The sequence below is a fragment of the Bos mutus genome, chromosome 26, assembly GCF_027580195.1.
Source record: "Bos mutus isolate GX-2022 chromosome 26, NWIPB_WYAK_1.1, whole genome shotgun sequence".
NCBI classification, from domain to species: domain Eukaryota; kingdom Metazoa; phylum Chordata; class Mammalia; order Artiodactyla; family Bovidae; genus Bos; species Bos mutus.
The window spans coordinates 6488357-6501389 of NC_091642.1; the positions used below are offsets into that span (position 1 = coordinate 6488357).

Sequence of the window (13033 nt, forward strand, 5' to 3'; positions counted from 1 at the left end):
GGGTGTTCATTGGAAGGACTGATGCTGAAGCTGAAACTCCAGTACTTTGGCCACCTCATGCGAAAAGTTGACTCATTGGAAAAGACTGATGCTGGGAGGGATTGGGTGCAGGAGGAGAAGGGGACGACAGAGGATGAGATGGCTGGATGGCATCATTGACTCGATGGATGTGAGTCTGGGTGAACTCTGGGAGTTGGTGATGGACAGGGAGGCCTGGCGTGCTGCGATTCACGGGATCGCAGAGTCGGACACGACTGAGCGACTGAACTGAACTGAACACACCATGGTATGATGTGCCACGTCTGCTTTATCCGTTCCTCTGCTGATGGACATTTAGGTTGCTTTCACGTCTTGGCTATTGTGAATGGTGATGCTGTGAACATAGGAGTACGTGTATCGTTTTGGATACAGTTTTGTTTGCATGTATGCCCAGGAGTGGGATTGCTTGATCATACGGCAACTCTAGTTTTTTTGAGAAACCTCCATACTGTTCTCCGTAGGGGCTACTCCAGTTCATATTCCTACCAACAGTATAGGAGGGCTCCCTTTTCTCCACACCTTGTCCAGTATTTGTTAGTTGTAGGTTTTGCGATGGTGGCTGTTCTGACTGGTGTGAGGCGGTACTTCATGGTAGTTCTGATTTGCATGAAACCATTTTAGATGACTGAATTCTGTCTCTCTCCAGGGCACATTGGGTTAGGTATAGTTTTTAGGTACTCTCTTCTTCCCTGCCACACTGGTCAACCAGGAGGACTCCAGCATCAGACCCTTGTTTGTCAGTCAAAACTAGTTTGGTTTAAAAAAAATGTGGGAGGAATACTAGTTTGAAATTATTATGAAAAGTACCTTAAGCAGTTATCAATGCCTGGTCCATGCAGGGCAATGCTCCTCTCCCCCTTTAATGATGTTCCATGGTCATCTTTTGCCATCCACCTGACCTCAGAGGGCCTAGGAGTCTTCTCTGGGGAGGGGGTCGCTCCTCTGGGTATGTGTCACTGAAAGAAGAACCTGCTGCTGTCTGCTGAACAAAGTCCTCTAGGACTGTCACACCTGCCCATACCCCTTTGCACCGGCTCCTCCCTCTGCCTAGAACATTCTTCCTCCTGGTGCATCCAGCTTCTTCCCTCACATCCCAAATGCCTGCCTTCCTGTGCGGTCTTCCCTGATCATCTTCCCCTAAGAGGTCAAGACCTCCTATATCCTTGCCCCCTGACCTGTCTTACTTTTCTCCTTCGTGTTCATTCCTTTCTAACACATAATTTACTCCCTTATCTTCTGTATTATCTGCCTGCCCCACCAGATGCAAGCTCCACCATGGCCAAGATTCAGGTGTGTGTTTTATTCACTCCGGTCTCTCCAGGACCTGGTACAATGCTTTGCACTCAGGTGTTGAATAAATACTTGCATAATTGAATGATGAGTGACAGGTTACTCTCTGCTCTTATTCCTCCAAAGCCTGACTTTCTCTAAATGTCCCCCAGTAAGGCTCAGGAATATTCTATCAGAGAGAAATAGTCACTGTTCCCCATGATGAGAAATCATGAAAGGATGAAGGCAGGTGCAGAACGCTCCCTGGTCACATCGCCATTTGTCATCCAATGAGAGGTCTTGTAGGATGCAAGTGGCCTTTTTCCATTCTCCGTTAGAGGGGAAATGTTGACCAGTCCCCATGGAGAGGACTGTATGGGAAAGTATGGGGAAGGGTTGCAGCCTTCCTAAAGGGTCTTACAGCCCTGGGCTCCCTCGGAGCGAGTCAGGAAGGTCCAGATCGGAGGGAAAGATACCCCACTCACTGTGCTCAGGGCAGGAGCTGTGAGCTGGCAGCTGGTGGAGGTTTTCCTTGTCCCGACTTTGAAGTCAGGTGTCGCGCCGGTGAAACTGGGCTGCGTGGTGTAAGACCCAGCTCTGTGCTGGGAGTGATGGAACAAAGGACCGCTGTCAGTGACCTCCTCCACACCTCGTGGCCATGCTGTTCTGTTGTTAAAACAGGGACCTCTCTATGACAGCCTAGAGGGGTGGGATAGGGTGGGCGGAGGGAGTTCAAGAGCAAGCGGATGGGTGGGTACCTACAGCTGATTCATGCTGATGTATGGCAGAAACCAATGCAACATTGTAAAGCAATCATCCTCCCGTTAAAAATAAAGTTAAAAAACAAGCAGACGGAGGCACCTCGAGGAATTAGTGCCTGGACAGTCTTCCTCAGAGCAAGGTTGAGAAGCTGTGAATTGGATGGATGTTATCCATGACACGAAACAAGAAAAAACTTTTAAGAGCATCTGGGCTTTGTCCTTCAACAGAATAGGAGAAAGGAAAAAAAAAAAACCTAAGAACAAGAAACGTCCTGTTACACAGATAACTCGAGTCTTATCTGACCATACCCAGCACAGACACGCAGTCATTTTTTGCTACTAGTGATCTGTTCTCCTCTCCCAGATGCTCTGAATTTAAATGCTGAACTTACACTGATCTCACTCATCTTGTTTCTGTTCCTTTTTTAATGTCAACCCCCACTAAAAAAAAAAAATCAAAATTTTTTTGTTTTGAAAGACAGTGAGATCGGAGTGCTTGTCGGAGCTGTGCCTGGAGCTGGTCTCAGCCCTGCACATGTCTTGCTGCCTTGGGAACTGGGTGGTTGATAACCCCTCCTTCACTGGGCTTCTCTCAGCTGCTGTGAATCTTGGTGTAAACCCTTCCCGAGGCTCACAGTCGATCCAAGTGCCTCTCCTAACTCCCTGTTACCGTTTTCTAGAAATCAGTTTCCTCCCAGAATGAACTGGCAAGCTCTCATCACAACACCTGGTTAGGCATTGTTGGCATGAGAGTGAGATTTAGCCTCCAGGATCAGGCCTGAGATGGGGCATTCTGGGAAAAGCTCACACAGGAGAAGGTTCAATCTCTTCTACTGCAAAGGACTGTTTTCTATCCCCTGTGCAATACATCGTATTTTCCACACAAAGCCCTTCTCAATGGACAGAATTACACTCTTTCTTATGGTTCGTCATCTTAAGCTATTCAGCATCACTTTGATACCAGGAATAATCAGTCTGTCTGCCCAGGAAAGTTACAGAGAGTTCAAAAGGAACTTTGTTACAGCACTCCAGATAAGTCTTGGTTTATTGCTGGTGTATCCGAGAGCAAGACTTTGCATGTATTAATTTGCCTGTAGATTAGAATTATACTTCAGAGTTAATAACTGAGATTGATAGAAAACACTTGGGGAGACAGGAGGGTTACCCATTTGGCCCTGGAACTCATCACAGTCTTGAAATATTTCCAGATTCAGTCATTGAATGGTGGCTAGTCTGTCATCCTCAGGGAGACAGAGCAGCACGCGTTGGTTTGGCCAGTTGACTGGGATCCAATCATAATGTCATCCTCTAAACGTCAGCGTGGGAGAGGATGCTTGGGCTTGCTGGTGGGCAGGCTCTGCTGGCTCACTAAGTGATAAAACTTGGGTTTCTGGTGGGCTTAGCCCTTATAATTGCTGCCTAAGGCATGGGGAAATGCGTTCGTAAGAGAGTCAGATGTTGTGTATATGTTAGGGAACACTAGCAGCTGTAGGAAGAAGCCCCAGTTTCCAGTGGCTTACCGTCCTGGGCGGGGGTTCCCTTCCGTGTGCTGCTGTGGGGATCTGCGCTGTGCGGTGAGTCGGGAGCAGGTGACGTTCTGCCTCATTCCCTGCTAGGATGCTGGAATGCTCTGAACTCAGCTGGCCACGGGGAATAGGAAGGAATCTCCACTTAATTGCATGCCATTTCACCCCTGCTAATTCCGTCACCAAGAATTGTCACACAGCCCGTCCAGGTGTGAGGGGGCTGGCACACCCCTCGCGGCCAGGGAAGGGAGAGATTGAGCTTTGTGGGGACATCGGCCAACTTGGCCACATCCTTTGCAGGCCTGGTTTTTAGAGACAAGAGCAGGACCCGCACTTCTGACCTCCTCTGTTCTTTTAAGGCTGTGCCTGAGGAGACAGCAATTTGCCCTTCATGGGTCCAAACCAGTATCAGCTGTGCTCTGACCACTGTCCCCCTGTGGAAATGATGTCCGTGAAGCCAGGGAGCTGATAAGCTCAGTCATTTGTACCTTCCCCCTGCCTCAGGGTAGCAATTGCCTTTATTACTATTTTTAATTGAAGTATAGTTGATTTACAATGTGTTAGTTTCTAGTGTACAGTGAAGTAATTCAGTTATATATACTTTTTGATTCTTTTCATTATAGGTTGTTAAAAGATATGTATTAATATATCATTCCCTGTGCTATATATTAGGTCTTGTTGGTTTTGTTGTTCAGTCGCATCCAACTCTTTGAGACCCCATGGGCTATAGCACACCAGGCTTCCCTGTCCATCACCAGCTCGCAGAGCTTGCTCAAACTCATGTCCATCGAGTTGGTGATGCCATCCAGCCATCTCATCCCCTGTCGTCCCCTTCTTCTTCTGCCTTCAATCTTTCCCAGGATCAGGGTCTTTTTCCAGTGAATCAGATCTTTACATCAAGTGGCCAAAGTATTGGAGCTTCAGCATCAGTTCATCCAATGAATATTCAGGGTTGATTTCCTTTAGGTTTGACGGTTTGATCTCCTTGCAGCCCAAGGGACTCTCAAGAATCTTCTCCTTGTTGGTTATCTGTTTTATATATAGTAGTTTGTTATCTGCTAACCCCAACCCCCTAATCTATCCCTCTCTCCCTTCTGCTTTGGTAACCATAAGTTTGTTTTCTATGTCTGAGAGTCTATTTCTGTAAATAAGTTTATTTTTATTATTTTTTATATTCCACATATAAGTGATATCAGGTGATTTGTCTTTCTCTGAATTCTCTTAATATGGTAATCTCTACGTCCATCCATGTTGGTGCAGATGGCATTGTTCATCCTTTTTATGGCTGAGTAATAGTCCCTTGTACATACATGGACCACACCTTCTTCATCCATTCATCTATTGATGAGCATTTAGGTTGTTCCCACATGTTGGCTATCGTAAATATTGCCGCTATAAACATAGGTTGCATGTGTCCTTTTTAAATTAGTCTTCATCTTTTCTGGATATATGTCCAGGAGTGGGATTGCAGAATCATACGGTAACTCTATTTTTAGTGTTTTTAAGGACCCTCCATGCTGTTCTCCCTAGTAGCTGCACCAATTTACATCCCCACCAACAGTGTAGGAGGGCTCCCTCTTCTCCACACCCTCTCCAGCCTTTATTATGTGTAGACTTTCTGATGATGGCCATTCCGAGCAATGAAGTTAGAAAACTTCCTCACATAGTTATATTACAAGCTACGGGTCCTGAGTCTTCACTCTCCATCATATCATTTCACACAGAACTATTAATGATGTCTGCAATGAGACACTGTCTAGAGTTGTCGATTTGAAAACCATCCAAGGATCATTTCTTGGGGGATAAAGCACCCGTGGCTTAGACGGTAAAGAATCTGCCTGCAATGCAGGAGACCCAGGTTCCATCTCTGGGTCAGGAAGATCCCCTGGAGAAGGGAACGGCAAACCACTCCAGTATTCTCTCCTGGAGAATTCTGTGGACAGAGAGGAGCCTGGCAGGCTACAGTTCATGGGATCACAAAGAGCCAAGATATGACTGAGCCGGTAGCACTTCCTCATTCAGTGGTGCTGGAACGGTGCAGGATTGGACGCAGGGTTTAGAAGGTGCCTCATTTTAGAGCATTCAAGCTTTTGTTCACTGAGAGAGTGACCACCCGCCCAGATGATGCCCGTGGGTACCACGTGCACTGGCACAAGAAGGGTGATGCACAGCCCATTCTGTTCCCTGACGACTGACATCCGGCCTCCTTCCTGCAGGTTCCCATTCCCCATGATGTTCAGCAGCTGCAGCAGGAAGGACCTGGAGGCCAGCCTGCAGAAGGGCATGGGCATGTGTCTGTTCAACCTGCCGGAAGTGAAGCAGTCCTTCGGGGGCCAGAAGTGCGGGAATGGATACGTTGAAGAAGGAGAGGAATGTGACTGTGGGGAACCAGAGGTAAGAGAAACGTTTACAGGACATTTGTCTCACGTTTACAGCTGGGCCAACCAGCAAGAATTTGAATAGTGCTGGAGAATCAGGATGGGAAAGTCCTAGGGCCACCTTGAGCAAGCTTCATAAGCCAGGCTGGCCTTCTTGAATGCTAAGTATTGCGTGAATTAAGCTGTATCACTGGTTTAAAGAGATAAAGAATCTTCTCTGTTGAAGGACACGGCAGTCTCGGGAAGATGAGGACAAGAACAATGAAAAAGCATTTAGCTTTGAATTTGACAGAGAAGAAAGCCTTGGAATGCTGGCTTCAAATGGCTAGTAAGCCCCAAGTCTTTCTCTCTGCAAGGTGTGCAGCCCGAGGGGAATTTGAATAAGCAGCGTTCATGTTTAACCAAGAGCGGCCTCCCGAGTTGAAATTCTGCCCTTGTCTCTGCAGCCTCCTCTGTATGTGTGACCTGAGGCTCCCAGTCTCCTGCCTCTCAGCTTGTCAGCTTTCAGAAGCAATAAGCCAGAGCAGAGAACATTTTTAATCCAGCAAAAGGCTTATTTCACCCTGCTTTCCAGCCACTGTCAGGACATTTTCGTGCTTTCATAGGGCCCAGGGTAAAGTTAATCAACATCAAAATTGTAGCAGCCATTTTTTTTTTTTAAATCTCTGAATAATCTTGGGAAGGAGAGAGAAAGGGCACAGCGAGACTGCCTGGTAAAACAAGAGCCCCCTCAAAGTTTGGAGAAGGTTGTGTTTAGAATAAATCAAAGTCACCCGGTTGCATAGCAGGCTGTCTACACGTGCGAGTCCCGCTCTGGGAGCTTATGCAAGCTGCAGTGGTAGACAAGTTCAAGGTGGGTATTAGCTAAATTCACAAATGGGCCTGGTGAGGGCTTAGGAAGAGCACATCTTGGAGGGCTGCTCTCAAAGGGGGATTCTAGGATGGAAGGAGACTTGTGCTGAGATTCTGAGACTTCCCTTGCATCGCTGTGTTCATCAGACAAACAGCTGGTTGTGGACTCCTCATCATATCCCACCCTCTCCAATCCTCTGAGCTTTTCCATGGCAGCAGGAATAATCTTGGACTCTATCTGACCATTCCTGTAAGAATATTAAAAGTGAATATAAGTGTTCGGGGACGGGGGTTGAAGAGGCAGGTTGATCAAGTGTTTCTGTGCCCTTGCTAAATTCAGGATTCACCCAGGGTCACGGCGCTGTCCATGAGGCTGTTTAATTTTGCTCACAGCACACAAAGCTTGGTTACTACACAGGAACAAAATCCTAATTATGGCCTTACAGAAACTCTTTTTGATGAGTGGAGGAAAACTTGAAACCATCATGGGATAGGTTATACAAAGGGGAAATTGTTCAGAGATTTTTTTTCTAATTGCTTAAAGGAAAAAAAACAGTTTAAATTACTCCTGTTTCTCAGGAGAGGTCAGGTTGACTTGAAATGGTTTATCTTTTGTTTGAGCTCCTTGTAATTGTTTATTAATTTGAATAAATTTGGCAGCTCTCCCTGAAGCCATGAACTCTCAGGTTTGGGATGACTCTATTACCAGAGTCATTTATTCCATAGACCAGCATGACCACCGGCATCCCTTCCTCCCTCCACATCAGCAGGGTGAATGTCACCACGGTTACCATTTCTACCACATCACTGTTGTCATTTCCACCACCGCCTCATCTTCATCTCCACTGCCGTCACCAGCATCGCATCAGCAAATCCTTGAGTGCCTGAAATTTGCCATGGATATTGTGACCTTCTCTTTTACCCCCATCAAGGAGTCATTCAGCTTTGACAGGGAGGTTACTGTCTCTCCAGGCAACTTACTGCCTTGCAGGACAGATTTTTATGAACCCAGACTCCTTGCTTAGGCAGAGCTATACTCTCCCTGCATGTTATTCTATGTGGAGGGCCCTCATTTAATAAGTCCTTGATATCTGAAGAGAACTCTCAATCTCTTCATCCAGAGTTCTTTCTCCCAAGAAATCTTTGAAAGTCACGGGCAAGCTTTTTGCCTCAATTTTTAGTTTTCTAATTTTTAATTTTTTTTATTTGTTGACTTTTTAAGGTTTAAGGTCACACTGCGCTCTGATGGTATGAAAGCCCATTTCCAGGTTCCAAACTGACCAATACTTTAGTGAACCTGGGTTCTTTATTCCCCCACTCAGCGCTCAAGCACGGTAAATAACCATCATGCCTTTGTTTCCTATCAGCCCATGCATCCCTGGACACCACCACTCTGGTGTCACCACCTCGGTGAGTAAATGGGTCAGAACCACTGTCCCAGCTCACGATGGGACCCAGCTTCTGCTCTCAGAAATAATGGCCACTCTTTTCAAGAAGATGCATTGTTACCTCAGCCCAGTTCATGGTTACTAGGAACCTCTGCCTACTACCTACAACCCAAGAATGACAATCAGGGCATTTGCTGAAAATCCTCTCACGGCTTCATTACTCTTCAGTCGTTGGAGGCTGAGCGTTTGTCAACTCTGTTGAACTTCTCTACTGAACACTAAAATAATAGCTGCACCAACGGATGAAGCATTTGTCTCTTCTGATAAACAGAGTTCTGCAGAAGAAATAGATTCTGGGTAGTTAAAAGGCAAGTGAGTACTGAAGCCTTGAGTCCGGGACATTAGATTTATATCCACCATAAGGGTTTCCTGACAACTCGCTCATTCTTCCAAGCTAATAGGGTTGAAAAAGCAGCCTTATCTCCTTGTTTAAAGTCAATTGCATGCCAGTAGCTTGCAAATATCTTTTAAACTTAGTTATCTTGCTCACATTATCAATCCCTTTTGAAGTCAAAACCATGCTATTTGGCTTCGTTTCCATTTGAACTTCTGTGTATATTATTTAGCAGTTTCTTCGGGGGGATTGGGACCTGGTTCTTAAAGGGTCTTACAAACGAGTTTTAGGATGGCTGATTTACCTTAGAAGTGCAAGGGAGTCTGTGATCTGTCAGCAGCCCACGTGCCATTAGAAGAGCCATTTAGCGCATCCGTACAGGACAGCATCGTCACACCTGCAGTGACACTGATCAGCATTACCACTGATGGACTCCGCTTATAAAAACACAACAAGTTCCTGAATGTTTTAGGCTTGTAAATCCATGAGTTGGAATTCCTTACTATCCTGAAAGTTACAGTATTGGCTTCAGGTTGGCAGTTTTCTCCTACTGTATATATTACACACTCTGGATGTTTATGAAGTCCTTGAGCAAATTTAAAATTGAATAACCTGGGGTGTATGTGTAATAGGAGTGAGCAGTCACTGGGAACATCATTCATAGAGTTTTACACGGGATACAGTTGACATATCCTGGTTGAGCCATAAATCTTCTGGGTTATCAATGTTTTATTCACTGCATTTATGATACTGATGATAAATTCATTCATGGGAGATGGTTTGGGGAGTAAACTGTTACACTATGAAAATAGTATGTGATGGGCCTGTAGCCAATAACATAAATTCTTCAGCACAAACCATATATAAGAGAAAATAAAGGGACATTGATCAACTCAATTCTGAAGATTCTGTTGAGCTCCCCTTTCTAATGGCAATTCAATTTCTTCTAAAGTGTGTCAACTCCAAGTTACCAGAATGTCCTAAAGCCCACGATGTCATAAATACATTGAATAGATATGTGCAGGCCTTCTGTTGAGAGCTAAGCAAAACTATAGCCTCTTGTTTCTTTATGTGACAAAAACTTGGGTACCTGTGAAATGCAGCATAACACAGGAGTTCACTTCCTCTCTCGTGTTTATCTCAGAGAGGACCATCCATCTACCATTTGACCTGTTTAAATCCCTTGCAAATCTATGGGCACAGCCCACAGACCTCCTTCCGGTCTCTTGCTCATTCTGAGGCGCTTTTCTGACCTGAGGAGTGTCTTGGTGGGTGAGACACCCTCCCTGTGCTGACCGAGAGTCCAGCTGCAGCTCCAGGTTGGACTGCTGTGGTTCAAACACAACTAGTTTGACTTCATTTCCTGCCACTGTGCTCTCGGTTAAACTCTGGGTCAGTCTTTGAAGAGTTAAGTTTGTATGCATCTATGGAGACTTTTAAACACATTCAAAGGCTCCAGTGATCCTGATACAGGTCACTGCATTGAGGCCTGCGGTCCTCGAAGACATACACACGGCCCCACCCGCTGCCGATGCAAATGGCCTCTGGAGCCAGCCAGCCTTCTGTCCCCATCCCTCACCCCATCGTGAAAGATGCTTGAGTGCTACTGACTTTTCCCAGGGACATGCACTCCCAGGCAGTTCATAAACACTTACCAGAAGCTCTGCTTTCTTCCAAAGGAAGATAATCCTCGGTCAGGCTGGTTTTCAGCTCAAGAGCCAGGCCCTCGGGTTCTTTCTTCCCTTTCCAGTCACTGAAGGTGCAACCTTCTCTTTTGGTGAGTAGTGGCCCCCCGGTGACCCTGTCAAACCTCTTCCCGTCTCCAGGAATGTCAGAATCTCTGCTGCAATGCCACCACCTGTGCCCTGAAGCCAGACGCTGTCTGCGCGCACGGACTGTGCTGTGAAAACTGCCGGGTGAGTCCTCCTGCTCCCAAGGTCACCCATGGGTTCTGCAGGTTCAACACCAACGCAGGGCTAGCTACAGGGCAGGGTGATTTCCCAGCGCTCACTGCTGGGGAAACTGTGGTCCTCATCATGCAAGCTGGTACTCTCTACCTCCTATTTTTATTATCTTCTAATCTTTGTGTGAAATGCACATTTTAATGCTAAGTCATCTGTAGTAAATAATTTATGAGCTGGAAAGGAATTGGACCAAAAAACTCAGGCTCCCCATTAACTGTTCTGGTCGTGCTGTTGGAGAAAGTCTTTGAGAACCAGTTCCCCCTCTAGCAGGGAGTACTCACATCAGGTCCCTCCGCTCCATCCCAAGAATGTCTGCCTGCTGGCTGAGGTGCTGGGTGGGTTGTTCTCCACGACCTCAGCATCTTGCTCTTGACGACCCCCGACAGAAGGTGCTGGCTGACCCAGTCCAGCCAAGTTGGCAGTTTTAGACTCTGCCACCCTGACTGCATTCGTGTTGGCAGTTCCATCGTTTGTCTCACTGTTCAGAGCTGAGATCTGGCAGAGTCGAAGTCTGAGCTTTTGATTCAGATGTTCCAAGGGTAGAGTTTTATTTCCTTTTAATTAAGCAATTGATCTTGACCTTCTGCTTGCAGGAAACTCCCTCTTAGCCACCCAGGCAGAAGCGCAGTGTTTCCAAAGTGCACTGTGACATTTCACATTCAGCTTAAAGTATCCTTCACCCCTTTCCTGTGATTAGCTCATGGGGATGTTAAAGAAGCTGACACGCCTGGCTTGCAGCTGTTGGTGGTGAAGTCCCTGGAGAGGGGGCTTTGAGGCGGGGCTGGTCACTGGCTCTATAACCTCAGACAAGCTACCCTGAGCCATACGCTCCTCAACATCAAAAAGATGAGGCATCGTTTGCATGGTCCCTTAACATCCTGTGTGGCTCCTCTGGTTTACTACTTCTCTCCCTGCCCCTGTAAAGTCCTACAGACAGGTTTCCAGCTCTGTGATTTGATTGCAAAGTAAAATCACTGTTGCAAGTATGCCCTTGGGATGATTTTTGTCATCTTGCCCACAAAAGTGAATGCTTTAAGTGCAAATGTCATCTTAAAACAAGTGATGGTGTTGGTGACCAGAGATCTTGTTCTTAAGAATCGATGGGTCCATCAGGTAGCACCCCACTCCTCCAAGGCCCAGGGGCCAGCGTCCAGCTTGTCTGCTTACCAGGAAAACTTGATGTTGCAGGAAGTTAAAAAGAGCTGCATCTTAGTTGCCCCTACCACCCACAGTGGAAAGGTGAATCCCAGAGGGAGACTGTTTACTTAACGAGCTCTCCCTTCAGTAAAGGGAACTTCCTTTGAAGTCTGCACCCGTCTACATGAGGCTACACGGGGTAGCCCTGCTCCCATCTACCCAGAGTGTTACTGGGACCACTCTTCCCCGTTTCCTGCAGTTAGGTGCTTATAAACTGCCCTCTCCTTGCAGCTGAAGCCGGCGGGAACCGCGTGTAGGGACCCCAGCAACGCCTGCGACCTCCCGGAGTTCTGCACTGGGGCCAGTCCTCACTGCCCAGCCAATGTGTACCTGCACGATGGGCACCCATGCCAGGGGGTGGATGGCTACTGCTACAATGGCATCTGCCAGACCCATGAGCAGCAGTGCGTCACCCTCTGGGGACCAGGTACGTGGCCCCCACCAACCTGGGGGCTGAGGCTGCGAAGCCCGCCCTCTGTTTCCGTGAGCATCCCTCCCAGAGCGTGCTATCGAGAACCTTCCTTCTGTTGGGCTGAAGTGATGGGCTTTGTGGTGCGACCGGGGCCTGCTTGGCGCAGGGCACGCAAAAGTGGGTGCTGTCTGGAGCCCGCCCCAAGGCACAACAGAATGGTCTGGCCAGAGACGTATGAGTACCTTCCGTGTGCCCGTGGGGAGACAGGGCTGAATCAGCCAGGACCGCTGCCCTCAGACGGCTTAACAGGGAGCCGGGCAGACACGCGGCAGGACATCCCCGCCCACAACCCTGATTGTGCGCCAAGTCCTTCTTGACGCTTGAATGACAGCCCCAGCCGCAGGCAGAGGGTGCCAGAGAGGACGTCGGTGCAGCCAGGGGGCGACGGGCGGTGGGGGGTGGGGGGGCTGCCTCAGGAAGGCCAGAGCCGAGCTGATGCGTGCGTCTGTGATGGGGAAGGATGTTCAGAGGGAGGGCCCAGCGTGGGAGGCCTGGACGCCAGAGGAAGAGCTCGGAGACAGGTGTTCAAGGGCCTTGAATGCCTTTTTGTTCTGAAAGCAGAGGGACAGAGGCGTGTGTCCCAGAAAAAAAGCACCCAGGTGGGAAGGTAGCCAGGAAGCGGCCTCTGTGGTCGGGTCCCTGAGAGATGGTTCATCACTTCCTGCCCACGGGCCCCTGGACCTGGGCTCAGCCTGGTTTGCGTAAACCTCCCAGGACAGGACGCCTGAGGTGGAGACAATGACCGCAGCTTTACGGAAGGCAGAAGCTCAGACTCAGAGGCCGGAAGTCATTT

General features: G+C 47.8%; 1 protein-coding gene across 1 annotated transcript in view; it reads left to right on the forward strand.

Moving 5' to 3' along the window:
- The window catches only part of ADAM12 (ADAM metallopeptidase domain 12), a 394288-nt gene that overhangs the window by 323252 nt on the left and 58003 nt on the right, over positions 1-13033 (forward strand). The window contains exons 12-14 of the mRNA XM_070363357.1: positions 5812-5989; positions 10434-10523; positions 12000-12195. Coding sequence (XP_070219458.1) covers positions 5812-5989; positions 10434-10523; positions 12000-12195 — 464 coding nt within the window. The remainder of the gene's footprint in view (positions 1-5811; positions 5990-10433; positions 10524-11999; positions 12196-13033) is intronic.